We start from the raw sequence: 27,977 nt of genomic DNA, 5'->3' as shown, positions 1-27,977 counted from the left end.
TCTTCTTTATGACTGAGTAAAATTCCATTACGTATATATACCACATATTCTTTATCCATTCACCTGTTGACAGGCACATAGGCTGGTTCCATAACTTGGCTATTGTGAATTGCACTGCTATAAACATTGATTATTTTAACATGTTCTTTTTGTCTTCAAAAAACTGCTGGCCTATACTTTCCCTTTTTCTCAATACTTGCTTCCTGCCAGCTGCTTCCCAGGCAGTTGGGGGTCAATGACAGTCATACTCTACTTTATGCTCTTCTAGGTTCTGTGCTTGGGCCATGCCATAGTGGTTTATAGATAGTTTCCTATGGTATTTGGGGATTTCTAGAAAAGAAAGCTTTGATAAAGCAATTAGATAGGCTGCCTGGCAGGTTAAAAAACAACAACTTCAGAGTAGCCATTTTATCAGAAATATTACTCCCATTTAACAGAACCCCTCACACACCATGCCCTTGTAATCCAGCTTAAGTGGAAACAAATAATCAGATACAAAAAATGGTCAGCCTCACATAAGAATTTATTCCAAAAAACAGTTTTCTGGTTGGTCATATGCCAAATCAGTCTCTCATATCTTGAAGCATGTACTATCATCACTAATACTCAGAATGATAAACCTGTGACATGGTAAGATCTTTCCCATCTGTGGGAGAATTGCCTGTGTTCATCAGTGTATTCACTGATACAGGAAAGTATTCTTTATAAAGAAATAGCAAAAACAATACCAACTTAGGGATACCAATCAAGCTATGGATCATCTCTAAAAGAATTTTCATCTGTACGTAACTACACCAAAACTGCCTTCAATTTTAAAGCATTCTCTGACTCCTTAAAATCTTCCCAGGAACCCAGAATCAAGAACTTCTGTCCTAGAGGGAAATAGAATTGACTTACAGGATGACAAGACTTCTACTTCACAGATCCGAAGACTGTCACATAGATTTTCCTAGGATTGTTATTGGGAGCACACACATTCTCTGAATCACTCCATGCTTCCATGCCTTTGGTGTGGGAACCAGGCTCCAGTCAGACATGAACAGTGTCATTGAGGGAATCCCTGCCTCAGAAAAATACCCTAACCACAAATCGTGAAAGTAGTGGTCCTAATGGTCTCGTGAAAAAATCTCTGCCTGGCTCCCCGCAGAGTTGCTCTTAACAGCATGTACACAATAACTGTGCAGTGTGGAGGAGGTGACTATTCAACAGGCAGGCAGCTTTATACCGTCATAAACCTCACTGGCTCAGCTCCTTTGATTTATGAACAGCCCCTCATCATTTCAAAGCTATGCTTGGATGCAATTCCAGCACTAATTGCTGCAATGCTGCAACTCCCCTGGTGCCCGCTGCCCATGGCAGGAAGAGGCTGTTTATGACAGAAAATCTCTGAGCCACAATTCCCTTCCCCCAGTTGATATTCCCCTTCAAATGATTAAAAGCCCAATAAAAATTTGTTACTGGGTACCCAATAACTTATTAGAGCTTAGAATGTGTCCCGCTTGGGCTATAAACAGTATTTAGGGGCCAGTTTAGGCTGCCTAAAAGTATCCTACTGTTATTTCTGTCTGGCAGTTTCCCTTCTGGGAAACTTAAGGGAGATAGGTAGAACTGGGTGAAGAGGGAAGAAGGAGAACCACAGACAGGAATAGAAGAAGCAAAATGGTTTACCTGGACAGCGAGGGCAGCACAGATGAGGGATATGCACAGGAGAGAGGCAATGAAGATTTGGACATCTGACTCGGCTGCAAAGCACATTCCCATTCTGAAAGAAGGAGGCACCAAGAAAAAATAAATGTCTTTCAAAGGTCACTGGGATCGTGCCAGTTTGGAAAACAATCATGTAGGGACTCACCCAGACAGTGAATAACATTCCCAAGAAGCTGAATGCAATCAGCATTTTTTTTCCTTTCTCATCACTAGCACCTCTTCTGGGTTGGTTGATAGCTTACTGGCATGTTTTTCTAAGGCTGGGATCACTACTGCTCCAGTTTTTAAAGCTCCCATTAATTGTGGGAAGCTTCTTCTGGTCTGGCTCTGAGCATTTTACCCTTCCCCAATTCTCTAGCTGCATGTCTTTTCCAAGATCCTACTCTGATTTCATAATCACCTGCCCAATGCCATTTAAGGGAAAGGATGATGAGGAATGGGTCCCTTCAGTTTTTACCCTCCCCTGGCAAGAAGGCATCCCCAACACATGGATTCTGGATTCTATGTGTAAGTCTGCCTTGGTCCAGTAGGCTGAGCAACAATTCTCATTTCCCCTTTCAGCCAGAATGTTTTCTGAGAACAAGCTAGAGTTAGGAATTGAGCTGATTAGCTAGTATGCCTGGGTGGGGCAACTGGGTCCTTGCCTGATTTACAATTACATGATCCCTAACTCTGACAGCTCTCAAACATTGCTAGAACAAAGAAGAGACTTTCAAAATACATTTCAGATTTACATTTCCCATCCATAATTCATTTGAAGCAAGGGCTACTTGTATCTGTCAGGCTGTTTTGGGGAAAAGGGTAGTGAAGAACATGGAGAAAGAGAAGATGCCTAGTGCATCAGCTTCTGGCATTGGGATCATATTAACATTTTCACTGTCTTGCAGACATCAAAGCTTTGGCCCCCAAGGGTTAGCTGTCTATCTCCAATGTGCTGGGTCAAGAATCTGACAAAATCATGCCAAACCAGGCAATTAATCAGTCCCCCAGTGCTCTATCTAATACATGCCCTATCCATTTAAAGAGGCAGGCTTCTTTTATACAAAGTGGAATCACTTCATCACAACCCATTTTCTTTTATAGTGTGCTCTCTATATTAAATTTTTGGAATGTTGCATTTGGAAACACCACGGAGGCTCCTTATGCACCATACTCCTCAGAGCCAGGTCATATCATCTGGAGGTGAGATCACCAAAGCACATCAGAAACCACACTTCCTGGCTGAGATCTAAACTTATCCTTAATGCTGTACACCAAATTGTGTTCTAGGGTTAATAGTTTAATACTAATAGTAATAATAAAGAAAATAATAATCATAACTCCAATGATAATGATGATGACGGTGATGGTAAGAGCAGTTATTGTTTCTTGGATGTTTATCATGACCAAACACTGCTTTAAGTGATTTAAATGAATTAGTGATTTTAATCCTTGAAATATATTTAATCCTTGAAATATATAATATCGATGAAATAGATAATATCACTATCTCGTTCTAAAGAAGAGGAAGCTGAAGGAATCTCAGAGAGGCTAGGTAAGTTGTTCAATATAACATGGCTCATAGGTGGCAGAGCCAGGGTCAGAAACTTTATCTGTCTTAATCTAGAACCCCATTGCCCCTTGTATCTCCTGATGTTACTTGAAGCTTAAGTTTCTGCATGTTCAAAATTGTTTAAATGGTGAAAGGATCAGGCTTGGAAAGCCCAAAGTTCTGTTAAATGGAAAAAAAAAAAAAATCAAGCTTGCAAGTGAGCGTTCCTGCTCTAGCTGGGCAAGTGGGAGGAATTTCATTCCTTAAACAAGTCTCACATAATAGAAATAAGAGAATGGTCTTGAAATTTTTTCCTATATGATCAGAATTCTCAATCCTTAAGGTCTAGTGCAAAGCTTCCTTTCCCAATTTGCTTAATGTACTGGTCCTCTACCAAGGGTGATTTTGCTCCTCAGGAAATTTGACTATGTCTGGAGACATTTTTGGTTATCATAACTGGGCTTTTGCTATTGTCATTTAGTGGGTACAGGACAGAGGTGCTACTAAATATCCTTCAAAGCACAAGACATGCCCCACCACAAAAATATCTATCCATAAATGTCAAAAGTGCAGAAGTTGAAATTCCCTGACCTAATATGATGGTAGAAGCTTATTCAGAAAGATAGACCATGGCTGTGGTCTTGAGTCAAGACCATGGAGAGAAGATGAAACTACCTGCTTCACTTATGGCAAAAATGGTAGTTAAGCTATTCAAATGCTTGTTTAAATGATATATAGGAGCAAGACCAAGGCAAGAGAATTCTAATCCTCACAAGATACAGGCCAAGGTACCACAACCTGTCTTAATTAAAGTTATTAGTTGAGACTACCTAAAATATACTCCCATTGAACCAGTATATAATATGTCCTAATCTCCTCTTTTAAGGCAAGGCTCAGCTATGTCTTACAATCTAGGCACTATATTGACCTTTTTCCCCACTACTAAGCTCTTCTGCCTTCTACCACCATGCTCTATGTCATTAGTCTAAAAGACCATAGGGTACCTGTCTATAGTAAATATTCAGAGATTCCATATAAATCAAGCAAAAAAGCAGTAGAGAAAAAAAACCAGATGTTTACTTTTCCTTGCAATGTGCTTCACTTATTTTTCCTTTTTCTTTCCCTTTTTTTTTTGGCGGGGGGGTTACTGGTGATTGAATTCAAGGGTACTTTACCACTGAGCTACATCCCCAGCCCCCATTTTTAAAAATTTCATAGTAAGTTACTCAGGGCCTCACTAATATGCTGAGACTGACCTTAAACTTGGGATCATCCTGCCTCAGCCTCCCAAGCAAGCAACACTGTGCTTGGTTGCTTCTTAATTTGGTTAATCCTTTATCACCCACACTGCCTGGCCATCTGAGCACTGCTGCAGAACAAAAGGGGAAATTGCATGTCATGTGGAATTGTACCTCTGAGCAGATGCAGTTCACGCAGTAAACCAACCCGTAAGGTTCCAGATAAGGATGCCATTTCTCACCCACTCTGTACTTTTTGTCTTGAAACATACAATATGTCTCTGAATCTGTGAGAAAGGAGATGGAGAAAACACCTGTTATTAAACATGAATAAAGTCACAAAATCTAAAGTCTATCATATATCCATCCATTACAGTAAACATATATCCAAGGAAAAAGCATATCAAGTATCAATAGAACCGTACTACTGGCTTGGTGTTTTATTAAGTCCTCACAATGACCCATAAGGTAAATATTACCAATAACCTTCCTTTCATAGATGAAGGTAATCAAGAAGCATATAATCAGTAACTGAGAGGAGATTCAAACACAGATTTGTCTGAGAGTCTTAAATCTCAACTACTGTTCTGTTATGATTATTAAAAAAATGAAGCATATCATGTGTCCTTTTTTTTGAAAAGTTTATATTCCCTTGCTTTGGGAAATGCAGGTTAATGTCTGAAATGTGGATGTATGAGAACATTCTAAGAGCTGCTTAGTGGTAGTATAGAAGCTGTGGATTACACAATTTGTGTGAGGTCTCTATAAATGGCTTTGGCCACACATGTTAACATCATCCAATCATTTAACAAGTATTTGAGCACTTATAGTTTGCCAAGCACTGTGCTAAGTGCTAGGGATAAAACAATGAACAAAATTTTTTATAGACAGTCCCTCCTCCCATTCAACTTACAGACCTCCTTTGGTATGAAGAACTCCCAATTAACTCAAACCACACACTTCCATTTGTGGGAATAAAAATTTGGATAGCCACAGCTTATCTTGTAGTATACCACACTTGAGCTCATACCATGTTACTTGTCTTATTTTACATGGTTTATTTCTCCATCAGAGTCCTCAAAAGTAGGCATCATGCATTCTTTACTCTCTATCCACCACATGGCCTTGCACACTATGGCTAGTAAATATAAATAATTGACAACTGATTAGTAAACTGAATTTCCAAATCAAGTGGTTTATCCTTCTAATTTCCATGAAACAAGGTCAAAATAAACCAATAATACTCTTCTTGTAGCAAACATACTACTTTTCCTCACTTCAGAACGTATTTCTTTGATTATTGAAATCAAAATAGTAAAGAAAAAGGCACATAGGCAAGAAACTGGGAGAAGATATTTTCAAAAATAATAAACAAGGTAGTATTGGAACATTTTTAATCATTCAAATCAATAAAAGAACAACAAACTCAACAGAAAAATGATTTAAGAACATTAACTGGCAATTCATGGAATAAGAAATGGGAACAAAGAATAAACATGAACAAATGTTAAACCTCTCTAATAATCAAATGAAAACAATACCGAGATAAATGCTCCATACCATTTATTGATTTAAAAACCTTTCATAAATCTTTCCAACTACCCACAAAATGAAATTTACTTTTCAAAGTTGTATTTCCATTTTCTTCATAACCTAAGGATCCCAAAGACAACAAAGGAGAAAAATGAGGGGAGCAGAAGGATCACGAGTTGGAGGCCTGGGCAACTTAGCGAGACTCTGCCTCAAAATAAAACAAAAAGGGTTGAGGACATAGTTCAGTGGTAGAACACTTATGGTTTCAATGTCAATATATATGTTTCTATTGATGAATCTACACTGACTCATAATTATCACTGAGAGTCCATAGTTTATATTACAGTTTACTCTTGCTACTACACATTCTATGGTTTTAGATAAATATATAATGTCATTTTTCATCATTACAATATCATACAAAGTAATTTCACCACTCTAAAAATCCTTTGTTCTTTGTCTATGCATTCATTCTTTCTCTAAACCCTGTCAACCACTGAACACTTCATCACTGCCACAATTGAGCATCTTCCAGACTGTCATGTAGTGTATGTATCACTTTTAGATTGGCTTCTTTTACTCAGTAATACACATTTACATTTCCTGTATGTTTTTCATGGCTTAAATAGTTCATTTCTTTTTAGCACTGAATAATATTCCACTGCCTGGATTTACCAGTTTATTTATCCATTCACTCACTGAAGGACATCTTGGTTGCTTCTAAGTTCTGCCAATTATCAATAAAATTGCTAGAAACATATATATATATACAGGTTTTTGTATAGATACAAGTTTTCAACTCTTTGGGTAAATACCAGGAACTCTAATTGCTAGACAGCATGGTAAGTGTATGTTTAGTTTTGTAAGAAACTGCCAAAATGTCAACCAAAGTGACTGAACCATTTGGCATTCCCATCAAAAATAAGTGAGATTTTCTGTTGCTCCACACCTTTATCAGCATTTGGTATTGTTAGTATTTTGAATTTTGGCCATTCTAAATAGGTATGTAGTGGTATGTCATTTTAATCTGTATTTCCCTGATGATGCGTACATGGTGTACAGTATGCTTTTCATGTTTGTTTGTCATCTATATATGCATTCTTTGGTATAGTGTCTGTTAAGGCCTTTGGCCTATTTTTTTCCAAATGGTTTATTAGCTTTTATTATTGAGTTTTAAGTGGTGTTTTATATATACATATACACATATATATATAAATAAATTACATATATATAAACTAATATATATATATATATATATATATATATTAGTAAGAGTCTTTTATCATATGTCATTTGCAAACATTTTCTTCCAGCCTGTGGTTTGTCTTTTAATTCTATTGAGGTCTTTTACAGAGCAGAAAAATTTAATTACAGTGAATTTCAGTTTATCAATTCTTTCTTTTATGAATTGTTCATGTGGTGTTGTATCTAAAAATCCACTGCCAAACCCAAGGTCACCCACATTTTCTCCTATGTTATCTTCCTAGGAGTTTTGTTGCTTTGCACTTTACATTTTGAAATTTTTGTGAAGGGTCTAAGGTTTTTTTACCTTTATTTTATGTATATATTTTTATGTGGTTCTGAGGATCAAACCCAATGCCTCACACGTGCTAGGCAAGTACTCCACCACTAAGCACAACCCCAGCCCCGGGTGTTTTATTTCTAATTTTATGCATTTACTTTTGGATGCAGACGTATACTTGTTCCAGAAACATCTATTGAAAAGACTGTCCTTGCTCCACTGCATTGTTTTTACTCCTTTTTTGAAGATCAGTTGATGATGTGTATGTATATTATGAGCTCTCCAATTCTGTTCTATTGGCCTATATGTCTATTCTTTTGCCATTATCACATAGTTGTGATTATTTTACCTTAATACTGTATACATCCTTGTATATCAAGCTCTGTGTACAATGATGTTTTTAATAAAAATTCTTAGAAGCAGATTTCTTAAGTCAAAGATTTTGAATGCTTTCAAATTCATGATCTACATTGCCACACTGTCTTCCATAAAAGCTATGCTAATTTACCTTCCCATTAACAGTGACCAAAGATAGATATTTTCAGTGCTTAAAACTTTTGACAATTTCATATGGAAATTGGAACAAATATTTCTTTTTACTAGCAAGGTTGAATATATATTAATTTTATTAAAATTTTTATTCCACCCCTTATATTATCATTTTGTTATTAACATAACATATTTCCATGTTATTATATTAACATTTTATGTTAATCTATATTTCCTAAGAGTATGTGCTCAAAACCATTAATTAATTAATTAATTAAAGAACATAAAAAACTAAAGAATACTTCTTAGGCAGAACTTGTGCATTTCTCAGCTAAGATTGAGCAATACAACTTTCTTATGTAGACACAAATTAGACTTCTATTCCACAATATTAGAGTAAGAGTAAGAAATAGTTTAAATATTTTAACAATCTCAGCATCTTGAACTGATGAGAGATGGTCAGGATTTTCCCAAGACTAATGTTTAATTGTGGCATCTTTCCCTACCTTTGACATATCAGAGAGAGAAGAGTGACAGTTTCTATCAATAAATTTAATGTCTCATTGAAAAATACTGAAGTTATTTGTATTTCACATATACAACTTATTTTGGCATTTCAGAAAGTATCTAAGTATACTTGGAAGCAAATCCATGAAGGAGGGTCTTTCAAATGGCATTATTAGGCTAGCATAAATAGTAATAACTTCTCAAGTCTGGAACCACTAAAACTTGAATGGGAGTAAATTAGAAGTATTTTGTAGGATTTAATCCACATTGCAAAGTAAGACAGAACCTGTACATTATGCAAATGTTTCTGTATTATTAATTTTCTTGCTTAAATTACCACACCCAGGTGGACATCAGATCTATCTATTTAAAATATGAAACTGGATGAGCTTTGCTATCAGGTATATGATCTGCATGATTGGATGACCCATCCCTTTTTACTTGAAGAAATTGGATAATAGAAGATAAATACTTCTGGAAGACTAAGCAATTGCTAAAATAAAATACACTGTAAAATGTGGGTTTCATGTGCATTTGTACATTTTTAAAACTCTCATTCAACTCGTTAAAGATTTTAACATGTAGGAAAGTCTGATCCCCAAAAGACAGCATATACTGATGCCACAAGGCAGGTATTCTTTATTACTTATAAGGAAGTTTCTCTTTCTTCTCTGAAATATCTTTAAAGCAAATTATTTCACTGACACTATTAAATGAGTCACTTTAATATGTCTGAGCACAGCATTATTCATGAAAAACAGGGATCACCCAAGTAACTGATTTCAACTAATATGTGCAGTTTTCCCCAAAATTCTCAGCCTAAAAGGAATATTGTTAGACAAAGTGTAAAAACTGAGTGATATAAATTTTCCTCCTCCAAATTTGACTCAAAAACCAGGAGATAAATGATAAGTGTAAAAAGCAGAGGGAGAAGTAGGTCCTGAAAAATAGAGCCCAATGAAAATGATGATCATAATAATAACAACAAAAAGTACTAATATTCATGGAGCACTTTCTAAGAGTCAGGCTCTGTTCTAAGTGCTTTACATATATTAATTCACTAAATTCTCACAATAATTCTACAGTGTTAGTCCCATTAGCTCCATTTTACAAATATGAAATCAGAGACATAGAGATTTGGAAACCTGCCTAAGTTGACATGATGAGTCAAATATGGAACTGGCATTCAAGTCTAAATAATCTGGATTTAGAACCAATGATTATGGTCATTATATAATTGTGTTTCTCCTGCTATGTAGTTGGTAAGATACAGGTCACACATTTTTAGAACTTGAGAAAGGTTTCCATGCATTCTTATCTAATCTTTTTTCAAATTACCCTTACACTCCACTTTTGACACATACTTTTGATCACCTTTCAAAGAACTGATGTTGTTTGTAGTGAAGGCAAGTTATACTCAAGATAGACTATATCAAATGGTACAGATAGTAGAGATTTTATTTTGTATTTTTGTATCTATATCAGTGGCAAAGCATAAAATATATGCTTATGATCTCAAGAGGTTTGAAATCTTGTTAAGATGACAAGATTATCCCCAGTTAAAATTTTGTTTCATTCATTTTAAAATAAATGGCACTTTCCTCATGGCATTTATTCCACATATTATAGTACCTTTAAAACTATGCTTCTTAAGGGTGCAAACATCTTCCTCAAACACTAAATGCTGATAGAAAGCTGTTTCTAATACAAACATAGTGGTTTTTCATCAAGTACATTGGTCTTACTATCTCCATGGTATGGGATTTGTCCACTCTTGCCACAGAGAAAAATCCACAGCTCCTTGAAGGAGCAAAATTCAGGAACTAGATGAAAACAGGGAGCTGAATATCGACATCATCTGTGTTATTAAACAATGCTTCTGCAATTTCTAACAATGATATTTTTCAAGCACATGACAACTGTAAGCACCATAATCTTCAAAACATGGTTTAGCATGGTTGTACAAAATGGAGTGGTTAGTACAATTTTACTGATTTCTCCATGAACATACCAGATAATATCAATTTTCAAAATTTATGATAAAGTCAATTTCAACACATACTTTTAAGTTTGAACTTTTAAAATGTGTTTGGCTCCAGTTAGAAGAGAATTTAATGAGTTATATAGTATAACCAACCACTCCTAAAGTCCCAGTATGTCATCTTGGATAAGTTGCACAGATGAGATAATTTCACTGAGACAAAAATGTCTCATCGACTTCTAGAAGACATGAGGAAGAAAAGTGATGTGAGAGATATCAACTGGAGAATACATAACTTTCTATTAAATAATGGTTATCTGAGAGTAGAATTTGATCCCAAAGGAATTCCAACTGTATGTGAAATGCACCTTCAACCTGCATCATCATAGTTATTTTTCAAATGGCTCAGCTGGCATTTAATTAGAAGTGGAAATCCCTGCTATTTTAGTGGCCCCTGTTAAGAGGAACAAGAATTCCAAAAAGTAAATAGCAAAAGGGATGAGTCATTATACCACCAATGTTTTATCCAATCATTACTTCTCATCTCCCAAGATTAGGTCAAAAGGCCAATAACCCTATCACCAGTCCAAAAGCAAGAAAACATTCCATGAGCTGTTTTTGATAAGAGCTATAACTGTAGACACACCATCATGTCAGTATTACAATAATATTTATTCTATTTTAACACATATGGTCAGTGGAGAAGGAGAAATGAATCTTTGCTGTTCGTTATATGAGTGGATACACCAAGTAAACAAATTTTCTTCTTTTTTTCAGGGGTTTAACCCAGGGAAACTTAACCACTGAGCCACATCCCCAGCCCTTTTTATTTTTATTTTGAGACAAGGTCTTGCCAAGTTGCTTAGGGTCTCACTAAGTTGCTGAGGCTGCCTTTAAACTTGTCATCCTCCTGCCTCAAAATCCTGAGCCACTGGGAAAAAAATTTCTTTTTAATTATTTATTTCTGAAAATGTTCCTAGAGCAGTGAAGAAAACCAAAGACATAAATACTTCTTTTCTGTTTATCAGAATTAAAGCAGGATGTAGGAAGGGCAATATATAGTAATTACATAAATTTTTTTCTTATTTCTCCAGCATGGACTTTCTCAAGTTGAAGACTATCAAATTCCCTCAGGTCTTTAAGACTTCATTTCCAGGCTGTGGAAACCACAGAAAAGGGAAAGCCAGAAAGAAGTCAAATTCTTCATTCTATAAATACAGCTGATTCCCTCATCGTGGACTTATCTTTTTCCTACTCACTGGATCATTTGCTCCAAATTACATATATGTATATTCATTGAACATACATATTGAGTGTACTATTCACAGTATGGATCTCCTGTTATTTGTCTTGGGGCTATTTCAGTTTTTTGCTAACAGGTGGGCAAAGTCAATGAGAAGAAAAGGGTTTATAATTCAGAGGTTTGTCTGACAGTCAAGCAAGGTGACACCATTTGCTAAGATGAAAACTGGAGATTTTCCATGAAATTTCAATTCATTGTGACCTTCTATCTCTGATTGATATGGAAAACTGGTAGTTGATGGTATTCTCATTAATCTTTTTTCTAAGGACATGGGGAGATCCTTTCATATAAATATTACTTGGCTGATGTAACCTGACCTGAATATATTTTTCTAGCTAAGATAATCTCTTTCATGTCTTATGGCATAGGATTTTGGGCAAAAAATACAAGTTCCTGTTCAAAGATAAAACCAAATGTTCTTCCTGTTGGTGCCTCAGCTCCACAAGTCTCAGTTAAAGGACACTTTCCATTTGGTCAGGAATAGTTTCTTTCTCTTCGGTCAAGAATACAAGGTGGATTCTTAAACTTTTTACAACAGAATCAAATTTACATCTCATTCAAATGTAAGCCCTAATTTTCATTTTAGATAGCATGGGACATTTCTTCAATATCAGTGCATTTTGGAGACTCCAATTGTGAATAGACATAATAAACCCTGATCTAAACTGGTTAAGAGATTGTGCTTCATTTTTGTAAAATAATATATATATATTATTATTGTAAAATAATATATGTATATATCTGAGCTTAGAAAAAAGTATGCACACCAAATAACTATGGTTGAGATTACTGCTGATTTTTGTTTCCTTACAGTTTTATGTATTTTCTGCATGTTTAACAAACAGCATCTATTTTAAAATCAGAAAAAAATATCATGTTAATATAGAGGTTGCTTAGGGCATCTGGTAGGATAGTTGACAATTCAGTTCAGTAAACATATTAAACATCCATCTGTTTATCTGTTTAAGAGTTCTATGTTCTATCTTTCAATTAACTAAGTTCACTCAAAGGTAAAGGACCAGAGTTACATTCCCTTACCACTTATAGGAAGATGTTTATTAAGTTATAATTTAATGTTTACACTCTTCTTTCACAGAGGGCTAATAAAGAAATACAAAATAGATAATTCTCCTCTCTTCTATGAAACCAAGATTACACATGATCTTCTTGTACTACCCAGAATGTGCTTTATTCAAACATCTCATAATCAATACTGCTTAAGTGGTAGATGAGAGGTGGGAATAGTCTGTAGCTGAATCTGCAAGTTTTCCAACAAGCCTGAAATTTCTATTTTTATCTTTTCAGGAGGAATAAGCCAAATTCACAGTGCAAATGCTATAATCTACTAAACCACATGCTAAATACATCTATTCTTTCTGTTTTCTTCAGATGACCTCTGTTTTATTTCATCTTTAAAATCATTATTTTCCACTTAGTCTTTTATCTCTAACCTGTATTTAACCTTTTTAGAAACAACCAGGCTATAAATCTTAAATAAATAAAATTATCTTTGCAATGACCCTGTGGTAATATTTAAAGTCCAGGTGGTTTGCTCCAAGTACCCAAAACCAGGGCCTTGGTATCCCTTGCTCGCCACCCTAGCCCCTATTTTCTTTTCCCTTAGTTCTCAGTCAAGGAATCAAGAATTCTTCTCAGTTTATAAGCAAAGAATTTTTACTTCAAAGGACACAAATGACTCAACCAATACCACACAGCAAGCAACAGGGGACTGACCAAAAATCAGGTCTCTTGACTTTAAGCATACTCTTCCTTCCATTAAACTACAGGGACATTCCAATCCTACTGAGAAGTCAAGGAAATCTAAGAAGTATGGATATAAAGGTACATATTTTTTTTTTTTTCTTTGCGGTGCTGGGGATTGAACCCAGGGCCTTGTGCTTGCGAGGCAGGCACTCTACCAACTGAGCTATCTCCCCAGTCCAAAGGTACATATTTTTAACCTTCCTCACAACTTTCCTTTGGCTTAGATTTCTAAGGATCCTGAATATTTTCAGTCCTAGTCTCAGTCTTTTACCTCCCAAATATTATACTGCCTCTCTTAGGAATTCCTGCTATAAAGTTCTTTATTCATTCACTTGGAACATCTCTAATGTATTAAGTAGCTACCATGTGTAAGAGACTGGGCTTCTGTTCAAGAGAATGAATTGGCTTCCTCAAAGAATTGCTAGAGGCAAATTGGTGTAGTAAACAGAACACTGAATTTTGAGACCTGGGTTTTGGTTCTGACTCTGGCTACAACTTACTCTCCATCCCTGTATAGTCATTTGACCTCATTTGGTTTCAAATTTTCATTTTAAAATTACGGTTCTAATATCATTTGGCTTGTCAGAGAGTTGCTCTAATAGCTACCATTTATTAAAAGCTAACTATGAAGGCTGGGGTTGTAGCTCAGAGGTAGAGAGCTTGCCTAGTATGTGTGAGGCACTAGGTTTGATCCTCAGCACCAGATAAAAATAAATAAATAAAATAAAGGTCCACTAACAACCAAAAAAATATTTTTAAAAAGCTAACTATGAGCTCTCTCTTCCTGGCTTTCACTCTCTCTATCCTCCTCACTCTTGGGCTCTCTCTCTCTCTCTCTCAACCTGCAGGGAGACACTTTGCCTGTCCGCTTAATAAAATCTCTTGTGTGAAAAAAAAAAACAAAAAAAAAAAACCTAACTGTGAGCCAGGCACTGTGCAAAAGCACTTGGTATACACAATTTCATTTATTCTTCAAATGACCATGATGATGATCATTATGTTATTGTTTCCCCTCTGTACTGATAGGAAAACTAATGCTGGAGTGGATAAGCAACATTCCCAAGGTACATAAGGCAGTTATGGAGCTGGGAGCTGAATCTAGGCTAACTGCAGAACCTCCACGCCAAACCCCATTATACTCTCCCAAAATAAAATAATAATTTAAAAATGTACTTTAAAAAACATGAAACTATCTAATTTTAAGGTATAATTTCTTTCTTCTACTTCCAACTACTTAAACTTCTAAGATGTGAATTGGTCTACTCTTTTGCTTGCTTCTTATTATTCTCCGAAAATCACCTCAAATATCCAAGGAGAACCTGGAAAACTCATGCCTTTCTGGCTGGCTTTCACAACAAAGAAAGAGAGGTTCTGATGGCCTCTGTAAGATGATGCTTCAGGTATCTCATGCTTTCTAAGTAGCTTCTTCCTTCTCTTCAATCTTTTGTTGGCCTTCCTTTCCTGAGAAGTCCAGAGGCCCACTTTAAGCCAAATATAGATGTCAGAAACTTTTCTCTTGAGAAGAAAAATGAATGAGAACCAGGTCCCTTGAAGATCCAATCAACTCACCTTATAAAGCAGGGATGGACTCCATGAAATAGATACATGAACGATTTCTCTCTTGAGAATCTTTGCCAGACTTGGTACAGGCTGACCCATTAGAAATACATAATAGAATATTTTTAATAATTCAATTCTTCAACCTCACTTTGATCAATAGTTCATTACCTAAGTTAGATCTGCCAAAAAGGACAAACTCTTCAGCCCATTTGTCCGCTATTTGCATGAATATTATGCTGTGAATGTTACGCTCCTTTGAACTTCAAAAGAACTTCCTGGCCTCATTGATTACAACTTTAACAACAGAACATAATGAAGTAACAGAAAGATCTTTTCCTGGCTAAAGACCTCAAACCTTGCTGGGGGTGGACAGTAACAAACTTTTACATAAGCAACAAATGGCTCATTCATCCATTGAAATGCACTATCAGTATTTCCTGATCTCAGAAGCTTGTCTTGTCTCTTATGAAAACAACTGTAACTGTGGCTAATTAGCTAGCAGCAAGTGGCAGCACAAACCTTCATCATTTCTTATCAAAGAGCTTTCCTCAAATAATTTTTTTCCAGCCTTTGTCATATTTCTACAGCAACTGAGAGATCATCTTTCACCATAAGGGCATTCCCCCATATTCCATTGCAATGCCCCAAATAGGAGAACAAACAGACCACAGAACCCCCTCCAAGTCCTAGAAGCTCATATTCAAACCAGTCCCAGAAAAAAACTTTGGCTTCCTTGAGCAAAGTGGAATGAAGCAACAAGGAGAGATGTGAAGGTTTATTGTCCTATGTTTACACATTTCTTAAAGTTTTCCCAGTTACTTTTTAAATTTAAAAAATAAACCACCTTGACCTTCATCAACTCCCATACCAACTACACGTCTCTAGAACTGGACAGTAAAAATATGAGAAATGTGATATCCTTTTACTTTAAAAGACTTTTCCCTGTTGAAAAAGCCATACTTGCCAACTGTGGAAACTTTGGAATAGATAGAAGCAGCACAAAGAAGAACAAAAATAACAGTCATAAACTTAACATCCAGAGACTTTAAAAAAACAGTTCCCTATTGCATACCATACATGAATATAAATTTCAAATGGAATAGAGAAATATGGATAAACTCCCAAATTTTGGCAGAAGAATAAGAAAATATAAGAATATAGGGTGGGAAAACCCTTCTTAGAAATAAGAAATCCAGCAGCCATACAGGAAATGAATGACAGATCTGAATACATAAAATTTTAAAACTTCAGTATAAAAAATAAACTTATACAAAGTTTAAAGCAAATTACAGACTGAGAAAATAATATATGCAATACAAAAGGCTAGTAACAAAATTTGGAATAACAAAAGGTTAATAAATAAGCTTTTATAGAAAAATAAGATATGCAGCCCAAATGACAAAATAGTCAATTCACTGAAGAAATTCAATTGAATTAAAATGTTGCTGAAAAGACACTACAGTAATAGAAAAAAAAAATCAAAGCAAAACTGAAATTTCATTTCTCCCATTAAACTGTCCTCTAGCTTTAGAGATTAATACTTTCTGAAATTATTATAAATGGACTCCCTGACACAGATGGTGAGACTATAAATTAATACAACTTATTTGAAGAGCAATTTGGCAGTATTTACCAAGAATAAAACTGAACATGCGCTTTGTCTAAAAATTTCTCACAAATACTATCATTAGTATCTAAAGATGTTCACTAATGCCTTCCTTGTAATGACAAAAATTGGAATCGATCTTAATATCTACAAATAAAGACTGGTTAAATAAATCATGGTACACATATGCAATTGGAAGCTCTAAAAACATTAGAAAGGATATGGCACTGTTATATTGCAATGTTATGACATGGAAGGATGTCCTAAACATATTGGTAAAAGCATGTTACAGGAAAAAAAAGCATGTTACAGGAAAAATGTGTATAAACTCCAATTTCTATAAAAGAAAAAAACATACAGATATGTGTGTATAGTTTCTGAAGACAAAAGTTTTGAAGAGCATATAGCAAATCACTAGTAATCTTTACTTCTGGAAAATGAAATGGAAGTTAAGGGGTACATGTTCTTTATTCAGTTTAGATATTTTCATATTGTTTTGAATAACACGCACTTATTAATTTATAATTTAAGATATCTAAAAATAAGCTAGTATATGCATTTTACAGAGCCACCAAATTTTCAATACATGGTATTTTCAAATGATAGCATGATATTATATTACTTTGATCATTTTTGTAACCAATCCCCTATGAATTGACATTCCCACTGTTTCTAACTTCTCATTGTTAGAAGTGCAATATAAATGTCTGTGCATGCACATTTGTGTGTGTGTGTGTGTGTGTGTGTTTAAGTCAACTTAATGGGACACACACTTTGAGGTTTCCCCTTTAATGGAAATGACTTCGTACATCTTTGAGACGGTTAGCTTGGGTGCAGCCACACAGAATGAGGCTCAGTGGCTCATTGAGGGAATGAACTTGGCTTCATCATATAACTATAATCCTGAAACAGTAGACCAGAACTGGGTGCCTTAGGCAATCTGTTACGCAAGTGCTTTTATGCCACCTAGATATTAAAATAGCTGGGGACAAATTCATAGGCACTATGAAATGTTAGAAAATACTAATTTTAGTACATAGATATTTTTTAATTGAATCTTTCTTTGGTTTTTCAACAAAGCTCTAAGTTTCATGGACTATATTCTTTAATTCTTCTTAAAGATGGAAGTCCTCACAGAAGAGATGATCTAATTAGAGGTCCAAGCTTTCTCCATGAAGCCATCATAAGAGACCATAATGGAAGTTTCTTTGTAAGAGAGGAGGAATGTTTAATTCCTGCTGATTATGAGTTGAGCTAAGAATGAATGGACAATATTTCTATCACATCCACTTAAATCCAGGAGGGCTTCTGGAAGAGGAATGCTCTGAAGATGGGCTGTATTCAAGCAGAAGCAGAAGAAGATAGTTTGATGAATACAAGGGGAAAGGGACATGCATCCAAGTTTCCTTACTGAGATCACGCCCTGCTAAACTTCCTTTTGTGTCCCAAGCTTACTAGATAGCACTACAGAACACTCCTGCTTAAAAGCCTAATGAAAATCATTATTTCTCCTGGGAAGAAGATTAAGTTTACTATGAACATCAGAGTGGGACAGAAACACACTTAACAATGGAATAGGCTTGGCACCCTCCTCCTTGTCAGCAAGGCTTCTGCCTAATATATTTAACTTATGCTGATAAAGGAGATAAATGTTTAAGTGATGGGCTTCAGATGCTGCTTGCTGCAGCTCCTACCAAGAATATTTTCATAGCTTCTTCTCTTGAATAAGTTCAGTGGAGCAGAGAATGCCCCTCTTGGACCAATTCCACTTTGTGCTTCTTTTTGATGCAGCCATAAAAGGGAACTAGTGCTATGTTTTTTCCTTCAAATTTAGAGCAAGCATCTACCTAAGGGGTTGCTGAACATGGCCTGATGAAGGTAAAGCCCACACTATGCAAAGGCAGCACAAAGCACCTAACAAGAACAGAAATGTCAATGGTTCCTCATAAATCCCCCAAAAGTGGTGGTAAGGAGGGTTAATTATCACCCTCTCCTGCCACTCTCTGCTTTCTCCAATGTGTTAGCCCATCACACGGATCGCTGACTTTCTAGAAATATTCCCTGGCTTTGCAGGGACGTTCCTTTCAATAAATGGCATCCAATTTACTAACGGTCCCTGGAATCTCAATTTCCTCAAAGGATTTTTCATCTGAATCCAGTTCATGTGAAGGTTTCTTCCTTCCCCATTTTTTCAGCATAAGGGAACCGGCAGAGCCGGCTTTACTTTTCCTTTCCTTTTTTTTTTTTTTTTTTTTTTTTTTTTTTTTTTTTCCTTTTCTGTGTTATTCTTTTTCATAAACTGAAAACCTTTGCTGAAGTGTCTGAAATTTGGGAAAAAAATCCAGCTCATCTGTCAGATATTTCTAGAGTTACATAAAGTGGAATGAGATTTGTATAATTTAGAAAAGGAAAGGGAAAATAGGCTAATGTGTCATGTGTTCTATGAGATGAAAACTATATGATAATCAGAAAAACAGCACCAAATTTAGTTGGCACTATTCGAAATCCTCATTCTTTTATCAACTCATGCGTAAACCAGTAACATTCACTTTCTCCTTACAGAATAACGACATGGCCACATTTGGGTTAAATCACAATCCCTACAGAATATAGCACATTTGCAAAGAAATTATAAGAAAGTATATTATTTTTCACTCAAGACACTTACGTTTTACTTGTTCTGTTTTGCTTCCTTCTAGGAAAAGAAAGAACAACAGGAAGGAAAAGATGTATTTCATGCCTCCCATTTTCCACTTTTTTCTCATTTGGGTCACTGCAACATGTAACTCAGAATCTTCAAGGAGCAATATATTCAAGCTGTTGGGAAGAAGCAGAAAAAAGACTTAAATCCCTTGGAACTGATAGAGATCACTGCTGCTTAGGTGTCTAACTTGCTAGAAAAGAAGTGTTGGGGACTTTAAATCAGTGCAAGCATTGTTTGCCTACCTAAGAAAGAGGACTTGCCTCTCCTGTCTTGCAAAGATGTGAGAGAAAATTCGAATGAATGAGCATGTATTCCTAACCAACACTGAACCTAAATCCTTACAAGCAAGTCATAGGGAAATAAAAAATAAATTGTGAAATCCTCCTTTCTAAGGGAATTAAAGTTGATTTCTCAAGAGATTTTTTTTTTGAGAGAAAAGGGAAACTTGAGTTTGCAAAAGGGATATTTTGGCAAGCAAGGTAAGAGTACTAGGCATGAGACTCAAACAATTTCTGAAATAAAAGTTAATTAATCTTTGCTTCAAGACTAATGTTGACATTAATCCTTCAAGGATCAAGTACAAATTGATCAATGTTTCTCCAGTGTCCTCTATGAGATCTATAAGTATCTTCAGTTTGGCTACTTATGTTGAAAGACAGATGTAACAAGCAAATGGATGCAATTCAACACCTGAAAAGTTTTATTGCTTAGAATGGTTCAGACATATTCATACCCATAAAGTCCATTGTAAAATGGAAATTTAAAATGGGCTATTTTAAGGGAAGTTAGGCCAACCTAAAACAGGTCATTTATTCACCTTGTACCACCATGCTAAAGACCATTAAAAGAACTGCAATTCTTTAAAATATGAGATTGGCATTTCCAGTCTAAGGGGTAGAAATCTTAAGCCTTTTGAGCCTTGGAGCACAGAAAGTTTGCTGTAGCTCATACCCAGTCACGAGTCATTTCCATAGACTTCAGAGTTTGCAAAATTCTTCCAATAGGAGATTGGAAAATATTTAAATAGTCAAGAAACACAACACTCAATCTGGGGTTAACCGTGCCTAGGAACTGAACTCAATGATCTTTTCAGAGAGTCCAACCTAAATATTGGGCATGAAGAATTTGAAGGAATGCAAGATGCTCATTTTGGAGCTCTGAAACTCTTTGGGCTCTGAAGTAGATGCCACAGCTCAAACTTCAAATGCTATGAAGCTGCCAGAGTCATTCAAAACCCATTGTTTCAAAATATGTATATGTAACTGAAATAAACTGATCATAGAGAATAATTTATGCTATCATGCAGGATTTGCTGTGCCCATCTGCCTTCTTTCTCGACCTTTTCCCTGCTCCTTATAAATGATCAAATTCTCTTAAGACATTGTTCCTAATTTCCAACAGCCTGGATTCTGAAGTCTTCATCTTCTCTGTGAGTTTATGGTCCAATTTCAATCTCTTGAAATATCTCTGTACACTGAGAGCTACCAGGTTCCCCTGAAGCAAGACAACTGCATGAGCAGTTAAATGCAGTTTCTCACCTTAGTGAGACTCTTCCTGAGTCTACTTTTATAAGCTTATGCCGCAAGCTTATTCAAAAGAGAGAGCTTTTTAACTGCTGAAGTCCAATTTATCACAATCGTATATAGATCTCAGGGGGTATTTTTGAAACCATGGCTTTTGGGTCTCCCCATGCAAGAATCAACAGGGTTGTTTTTGTTGTACAATGGTTGGGCGATTCAGTGAACAGTAGCATTGCTTCATAACTCAAGCTGGCAAGAAAACGGCCCTTAGAATTTTTTGCTTTTCTTGGGTCCCAGCTAATGTTATGAGCAAATAGAAAAGTTGGTGACTAGAGAGCAATTAATCTCTTTTGGCATTCCTGTCATCTGTGCGGCCTCCCAGGTGGTGATGGAGAACATCAGAAAATGAATCGCTTTATAAATATTCACTTTTGATTTACAAGATCCTGAAGTCCTGCCTTTGTATTCTGTGCAGAAATATGAACCGAGAAGAGTTCCCTCCCCAGGTCTCCCCACCACTCAATTTCTCTTTATCTTTTTAATTTTTTATTTTGGGGGCAAGGGTGGTTCAAGACATTTGTTGGGACTGCAGGAGTAAACACAAGCAAGCATTGCTCAGCAAACATCCGACTCTTATTCTTGCAAAGAGCCAAACTGTCCTTAATTTTTCAAATTATACTTTGACCCAGTTAACTGGAGTTATTTCTGCATTAACTCTCTGCTTCACACAGGCTCTTGGGCCATCAAACTTGCACTGACTCTTTTACAGGTTACTTAGAAACATAGCCATTGACAGGTTTCAGGGGGATCCAGGACCCAACAAGAAAGTGACAAAGAAAACAAAATCCTACAATGAATACTGGGGTGAGGGCTGGGCTGGGAGGGCTGTGGGCTTTATAAGAGAACAAGAAAAGTGTCTGATACTAAGGAAAAGGTATTGACTAAGGTGCTTCCCTGAAACAAGCATTCACATCGTTCCTTTAGATCAAGCAAAGAGATCAACTGCTCCTTGCCCAGCTGTAACAGCAAAGCAATCTGGGCCATCGAGTGACAGGAGGCTACACTCAGAACAGGTCTCCTGGGTAGAACAGAACCAAAGAGACATCCCCACAGGAAGGCTAAGAGGAGATGAGCACATGTTAGGCAGTTCTTTATGCCCCACAGTGTCTCTTTAATCCTCCCGAGAGGCTTGACTGACCTTGTAATCTCACATTCACTATCATCTGTGGGACAGCCCCTAGGGTAGCAATTTTCTTTCTGACAAACAATAAGAAAGACACTAGAGTCTCAGGCCCTTGTCCATCAGCTGAAATCGCCTCTTCATAGTACCACCCAACAAGAAAAGCTCAGTTAACTCCTGGTGGGTTGCCACTGAAAAATGGCAGGGCTTAGCCCAGGATACCTCTTGTCAGAGGCAATACCGTCCTTGCTGCTTAGGATTGGCAAACAATGCCTTGTATTTGGCTTACAAAACACCTTTCTATCTGTCATTTAACTATTCCATGCAACTCCATCTTCAAGATGGATATGGAGAGGGGGACAGAGTGGAGGACAGAATATTCAAATACATTGAGTTAGTGGCAGGGATGGGAGGGACTGGAAGGCAGGTTTTCCAGGCCTGTGTTCTAGCAATACCACTGCTTCTTGAGCCTAGTGTCTCAAGTTCTGACCCCTGCTGCCTGGCCAGAAAAGAGGCAGATGTCCAGAGGAGAGGAGAGCCTCTTGCCCCTCCACCCACTTTCATTAACTTTAACACGTATTAATCAGTCCCTGGTCCAGGACACCAGTAAATGAGAAAACAGGCTCTTGGGCACACGCGGAATTAAGGGGCCTGCAGAGTCCACTTAGGTAGCACGGCAGGGAGTATACCCTCGTGGCCTCTGAATAGCACGTAGAAACGTAGGCCAAGTGAGGAGTGGCGAGTTGTGAGTTCGAATCCAGAACCCCCAACCTGCCTGGGTCCGGGGCCTTGGGCCCCACCTCCATCCCGGCGGCTGGCAGCTGGACCACAGGACGCCTAGGGATGGTAGGTCCGAGAGTTCAAGGCTCCCTAGGGTAACTACCAGGGACGGCTCCAGCCAGCAGAAGGTACCCCACCTGTGCAAAGGCTGGAAAGGGAGATGGGGGAAGCGGGCGCCGAGCATTGCTCACTGACCTGGGCACTGGCCTCCGTCTGCCACGCGTGCACGCGCTCGGAGCTCCCCGGGACGCTCCTCCGAGGTCTGGGACTCGCAGGTTGTGGCGAGAGCTACAGTGCGCGCGAAGGGGGAGGGGGGACTCAAAAGTGGGTGGGAGGAAAAACATCACCGCCCTCACACCACGAGGGAGCAGAGGCTCGCTCGGCTCCCGGGGGCAGAGCCAAGGCGCGGGCGCGCCGGCCCGGGGCCACCTGCCCGCCCGCCTGCCCGCTCCCCACTTGGCCCGAGAGGCGGGCCGCTCGCTGCTGGCGGGAAGTCCGCAAGCACGCAGCCCCTGCAAGCACGCACAACGCCTTTATTCCTGCTCCCCAACCCGAAAGTTAGAAAACCGGGAGAAAGTGTGAGGCTCAGCCGGCGACTTTCCCATCACGCAGCGCCCCCACCGCACCCCCCCTCCTTTGGCTAGGCGAGCGTTGGGGTCTTAAAGGGACCGCACACCTCCTCCGGCCCCACCTCCCCCTCTGCACGGGATGCACCTAGGAGCTTCCCACCGCTCGCGCGCGCCCTGAAGACCCTGGCCACCCTCCGTCTTCCCTGCCTGGAACCCCCACACCCTCTTCTCCCGAGGCAAACGACTTTTTCGGGCGCACCTGGTATAGTCCAGAGCTGGTGCGCCGCATACAAGTTGGGCTGGCCGGGCAAATTACGCCCTAGCACTTCACTTTAACATTTCGGGGCATTTCGCAGATTTTTATTGCGGCAAGTGACAAAGGTTTGGCGTCCATGAAGACGGGATGGAGATGGGGGGGGGCGCTCTGAAGGGGACTTTGAAATCTACTTTCTGCCACAAAGAGAGCTCCCAAGCCCCATCGGAAAGGGCCTCTCTACTAACTGTTAAAGGTCTTGAAGAAGAAAACTGCTTTAGCAGTCCCAGATATTCCAAATTGGGCCAAGACCCCAACCTTAAATTCACCGTCGCACTGCTGATGTCTTGGTGAACCTGAGACAAACTACTCCATATTTGTGTTTAATCAATGAACCATAGCTACAAAAAATTATCAAAAAATTTTAAGGCCCCTGAAAGTGCTGCCCTGACAGTACCCATTTACATTTGTAGTGCCTAAATTTGGAGAAGAGCTACTGAGCTTTTTAACATGAACTGGATAATAGCAATATTCCTAACATCTGTAGATCCTTACAGAGTACTTTTTTTTTTTTTCTTACAGGGCAGAGGACTATGGCAAAACTGAGGCAGCTCAGAGACCTCCTCTTTACCCCAATTCTTGAGATCAGGACAGGAAGATTTCCGACATGTCACTCAGAGTAACCATCATGAGTGTATTCGCAGGGATAGGAAAGGGTAAAGGGAATTATCTTAAGGGAGAGAGTGGGTTCTCTCAGAGAGGAGAGGGGAAGGTGTGCCTTTCCTGTCCTTCTGTTTTATTGAAGGTCCTAGGGAAGTTTCCAGAGAATCTCAACCAGGTCCACCTCTTGACTTTTGACCAACAGTAGAATGACATCAGGCTTTCAAGTCCCCACTACCATGACAACTCTAGGTTACTTTGGCCCATGATGACCAGTTCTAATTGGAACCTGTTCTAACAGATTTTATGGTTTGGGGAAATGATCCTTATCTCCCTGAGTTCTGGGATCTGGTCTGTGTAATGGACACAAAAATTCTCCTTTTCAGGGTAACGTGTTCTTTTTGGCATTTCAGGACTGTATTTCTCCTGCAGATAACAGGTAGTTTGCTGAGGAATGGAATATATTCTGTCAGCTTAAGCCAGGCAGGGCTGCAGGTAAATTGCTTTTTAAAAGAGAAAGCATGTTGGGGGTCAGCATTGTGGGCCCAGTTTAGAGAATTATTCACTTGCCGGACTGGATTTGTGGCTCAGTGGCAGAGCACTTGCCTAGCATACCTGAAGTTCTGGGTTCAATCTCCAGCACCCACACAAAAAAATTATTCCCTTAACCTCATGTTCCCACTGCTCAAGTCTGTTGGTTCCCTATCACTTTCATATACATTATATCAATATTATTTTTAATCCCACACAAGAAACTGAACTCAGTGGCTTCAAGTGTGAGTTATTGGAAACCATTTAAACCATTTGACTCAAACTTTTCATTTCACAGAAGAGAAATCTGTTATTGGGGAATGGGTGATATAGCCAAGGTAACACAGCTAGCAAAAGACTGATATGAGATTCCAATTCAGAATTCCTGACTTTCAATTCTGATCATTATATATTCAGTCAATGGATGAAGAAGTTGATGCTCTGGGAAATAGTAGTTTGTAAAAAAAAAAAAAAAAAAAAAAAAAAAACAACAAAAAAAAAAAATCAGGAACAGAAAAAGAAGAAAGAAAAATTAAAATGAGAAATAATTGTTCCTGGACGTTACCTCCTTTTTTCTTTCTTCACAAGTGTTAATATCATTCAACTAGCCCTTGCTTTGCTGGAGATGTTTATTTCACTGTTAACAAAGGAAAGGGGGCCCTTTCTGAAATGTTGCCTTCAGGGCCCAGAATGTCTAGCTCCATCCTGTTGCTTGGGTAGCCATACATTGCCACATGCATTCAATTTGTGCTGTAGTATATTAGTTTGAACTTGGTGATTTGTTGCCTTATAACTGTTCTCATGCCATTTAATGTGCTGATGTTTTGTCTCACTATACTGTGAATTCTTCAAGGGCAAGGAATGGTTTCAAGAAATAGTCTGGGACAAACATAGATCCTAGCATTTAAAATAAATGGACTTAGTGGAATTTAAAACTCCATCTATTTAGCTACAAACACTCACTCTTGTTAGTTGATGTAATATTCAGATTACCACATAATAAGATATCCCAAAATTTAGTGGCTTAAAATACTGTTATTGCCAATTGGTTCTATTGAATTCATTCTACTGAACTTGTTCAGAATCTTTTATACATTTTCAGGCAACTGTGTATGGATCTGCTGAAATTCTCTGAAAATATCTTTATTATTGTAAATTGTGAACTTTGTGTCAATTCCAGTCTTTACTTCTGAATTAGAAATCCAATTTGGGTGAATTCTAATCTAGACTTCCTACTAGGTCTTATAAAACTAAACTGATGGTTATCTCCTTGCTTTATTTTCTCTGTTTATTAAATGGGGATGAGAACATAAATAATCTCATATTCACTTTTTAAAAACTTTTATTTTAATTTTGAGATAATTGTAGATTCACATGCAGTCGCAAGAAATGATTCATATGGGTCCAGAATTCCCTTCACCCAGCTTTCCCCCATGGTGACATCATGCATAACATCACATTCGGGAAATTGACATTGATACAACCCCTTCACCTTGTTCTGATTTCACCAGTTTTACATGCACTCATTTGCCTGCAAGTATAATTGCATGCAATTTTATCACATATATAGGTTTAGGTGACCAACACCACAGTCAAGATACAGAATAGTACAAGAATCCCATGTGCTACTTTTGTAGTCACACCCTTTGTCATTCCTCCCCTTGCCCCTACTCCCTGACAACCACAAAACCACTTCAATAATTTTGCCACTTAAGAATGCTATATAGGGGCTGGGGTTGTGGCTCAGTGGTAGAGCGCTTGCCTAGCATGTGTGAGGCACTGGGTTCGATTCTCAGCACCACATATAAATAAATAAAATAAAGATATTGTGTCTATCTACAACTAAGAGTATTTTTAAGAAGAATGTTACATGGAATCACACAGTATGTAACCTTTAGAGAGTGGCTTCCCTGCCCTCCAACATAGTCCTCTGGAGATTTAGTCAAGTTGTTCCAGGTGTCCATAATTTGCTCCTTTTAATTAGTGAGTAGTAACCCATGGTATGGATATGTCAGTTTGTTTAAACATTCATTCATTGAAGGGCCTGTTGGGACTATTTACAAATGAAGCTGTTATATTTTTCTACAGGTTTCTGCATAAACAAATTTTCGTTTCTTGGAGATAAATGCCCAACAGTACAGTTCTTGGACTATAAGGTAAGTGCTTGTGTAATTTTATAAGGGCTGCCATATTGTTTTTAGAGCAGTCACACTATTTTGTATTCCCAACAGCATGTATGAGAGACCCAGTTTCTCTGCATTCTTGCTGGCATTTGTTGTTGTCATTATTTTTTATTGAATCAGTCTGATACGTGCATACTGATGTCTCCTTGTGATTTTAATTTTCACTTTCCTAATACCTAGTGAAATATATCATCTTTTCATGTGCATATTGGACTTCTGTGTACCTTTGCAAATATTTCCTCTAAGTCTTTAGATTGACTTTTTACCCTTTTCTCGTGGGCCTTTATAGAACAAGAGTTTTTAATTTTGAAGCAATATAACTCATTAAAATTTGCTTTTATGGATCAAATGTCGGTGTTAAGTCTAAGAACTCTTGGCCTGGCTCTAGGTCCCAAACATTTTCCCCTGAATTTTTGTTCTAAAAGTGTTTGAAGTTTTACACTTAAATCTATGGTCCTTTTTGTGTTAATTCTTACATAAAGTATAATATCTTTTCTCCATTGAACCGTTTTTATGCCTTAGTTGAATATTGGTTAGGCATATTTGTATAGGTCCATTTCTGATTTCTCTTTTTATCCCGTTGATCTATGTGTCTATCCTTTCACCAGTACCACAGTCTTGATTATTGCAAAAATATAGTAGATCTTAATATCAAGTTGAGTGTTTTCCAACTTCTTTTTCAAGATTGCATTAGCTAACCTGGGGTCCCCAGGTTTCCACATAAGTTTTAGAATAAACTTGTCTATGTCTACAATAAACTGAGATTTGAACAGGAATACATTAAACCTCTAGATTCAGTTTGAGGAGAATTGACATTAATTTGTTGAGTGTTCCAAATCATGAACACAGTATGTCT

The 27,977-nt window shown here is 37.6% G+C and overlaps 1 protein-coding gene across 7 annotated transcripts in view; it reads right to left on the bottom strand.

The window, feature by feature from the left end:
- The window catches only part of CHRDL1 (chordin like 1), a 114,256-nt gene extending 90,734 nt beyond the window's left edge, over nucleotides 1-23,522 (bottom strand). For 3 of the 7 annotated variants that reach the window (XM_079124857.1, XM_079124861.1, XM_079124858.1), the window contains exons 1-4: nucleotides 23,121-23,522; nucleotides 19,410-19,558; nucleotides 4,651-4,763; nucleotides 1,669-1,762 (exon numbers count right to left, since the gene is read on the bottom strand). In XM_079124857.1, coding sequence (XP_078980983.1) covers nucleotides 1,669-1,762; nucleotides 4,651-4,763; nucleotides 19,410-19,558; nucleotides 23,121-23,269 — 505 coding nt within the window. In that variant the 5' untranslated portion in view covers nucleotides 23,270-23,522. The remainder of the gene's footprint in view (nucleotides 1-1,668; nucleotides 1,763-4,650; nucleotides 4,764-19,409; nucleotides 19,559-23,120) is intronic. The other 4 variants (XM_079124859.1, XM_079124860.1, XM_079124855.1 and 1 more) reach the window with 2 other exon arrangements.
- Between the last annotated feature and the right edge of the window lie 4,455 nt (nucleotides 23,523-27,977).

The sequence above is a fragment of the Sciurus vulgaris genome (genome assembly GCF_902686455.1).
Source record: "Sciurus vulgaris genome assembly, chromosome: X".
Lineage (NCBI taxonomy): Eukaryota > Metazoa > Chordata > Mammalia > Rodentia > Sciuridae > Sciurus > Sciurus vulgaris.
The sequence above is the reverse complement of the archived record's forward strand: the minus strand, read 5'-3'. Positions and strand labels throughout refer to the sequence as shown.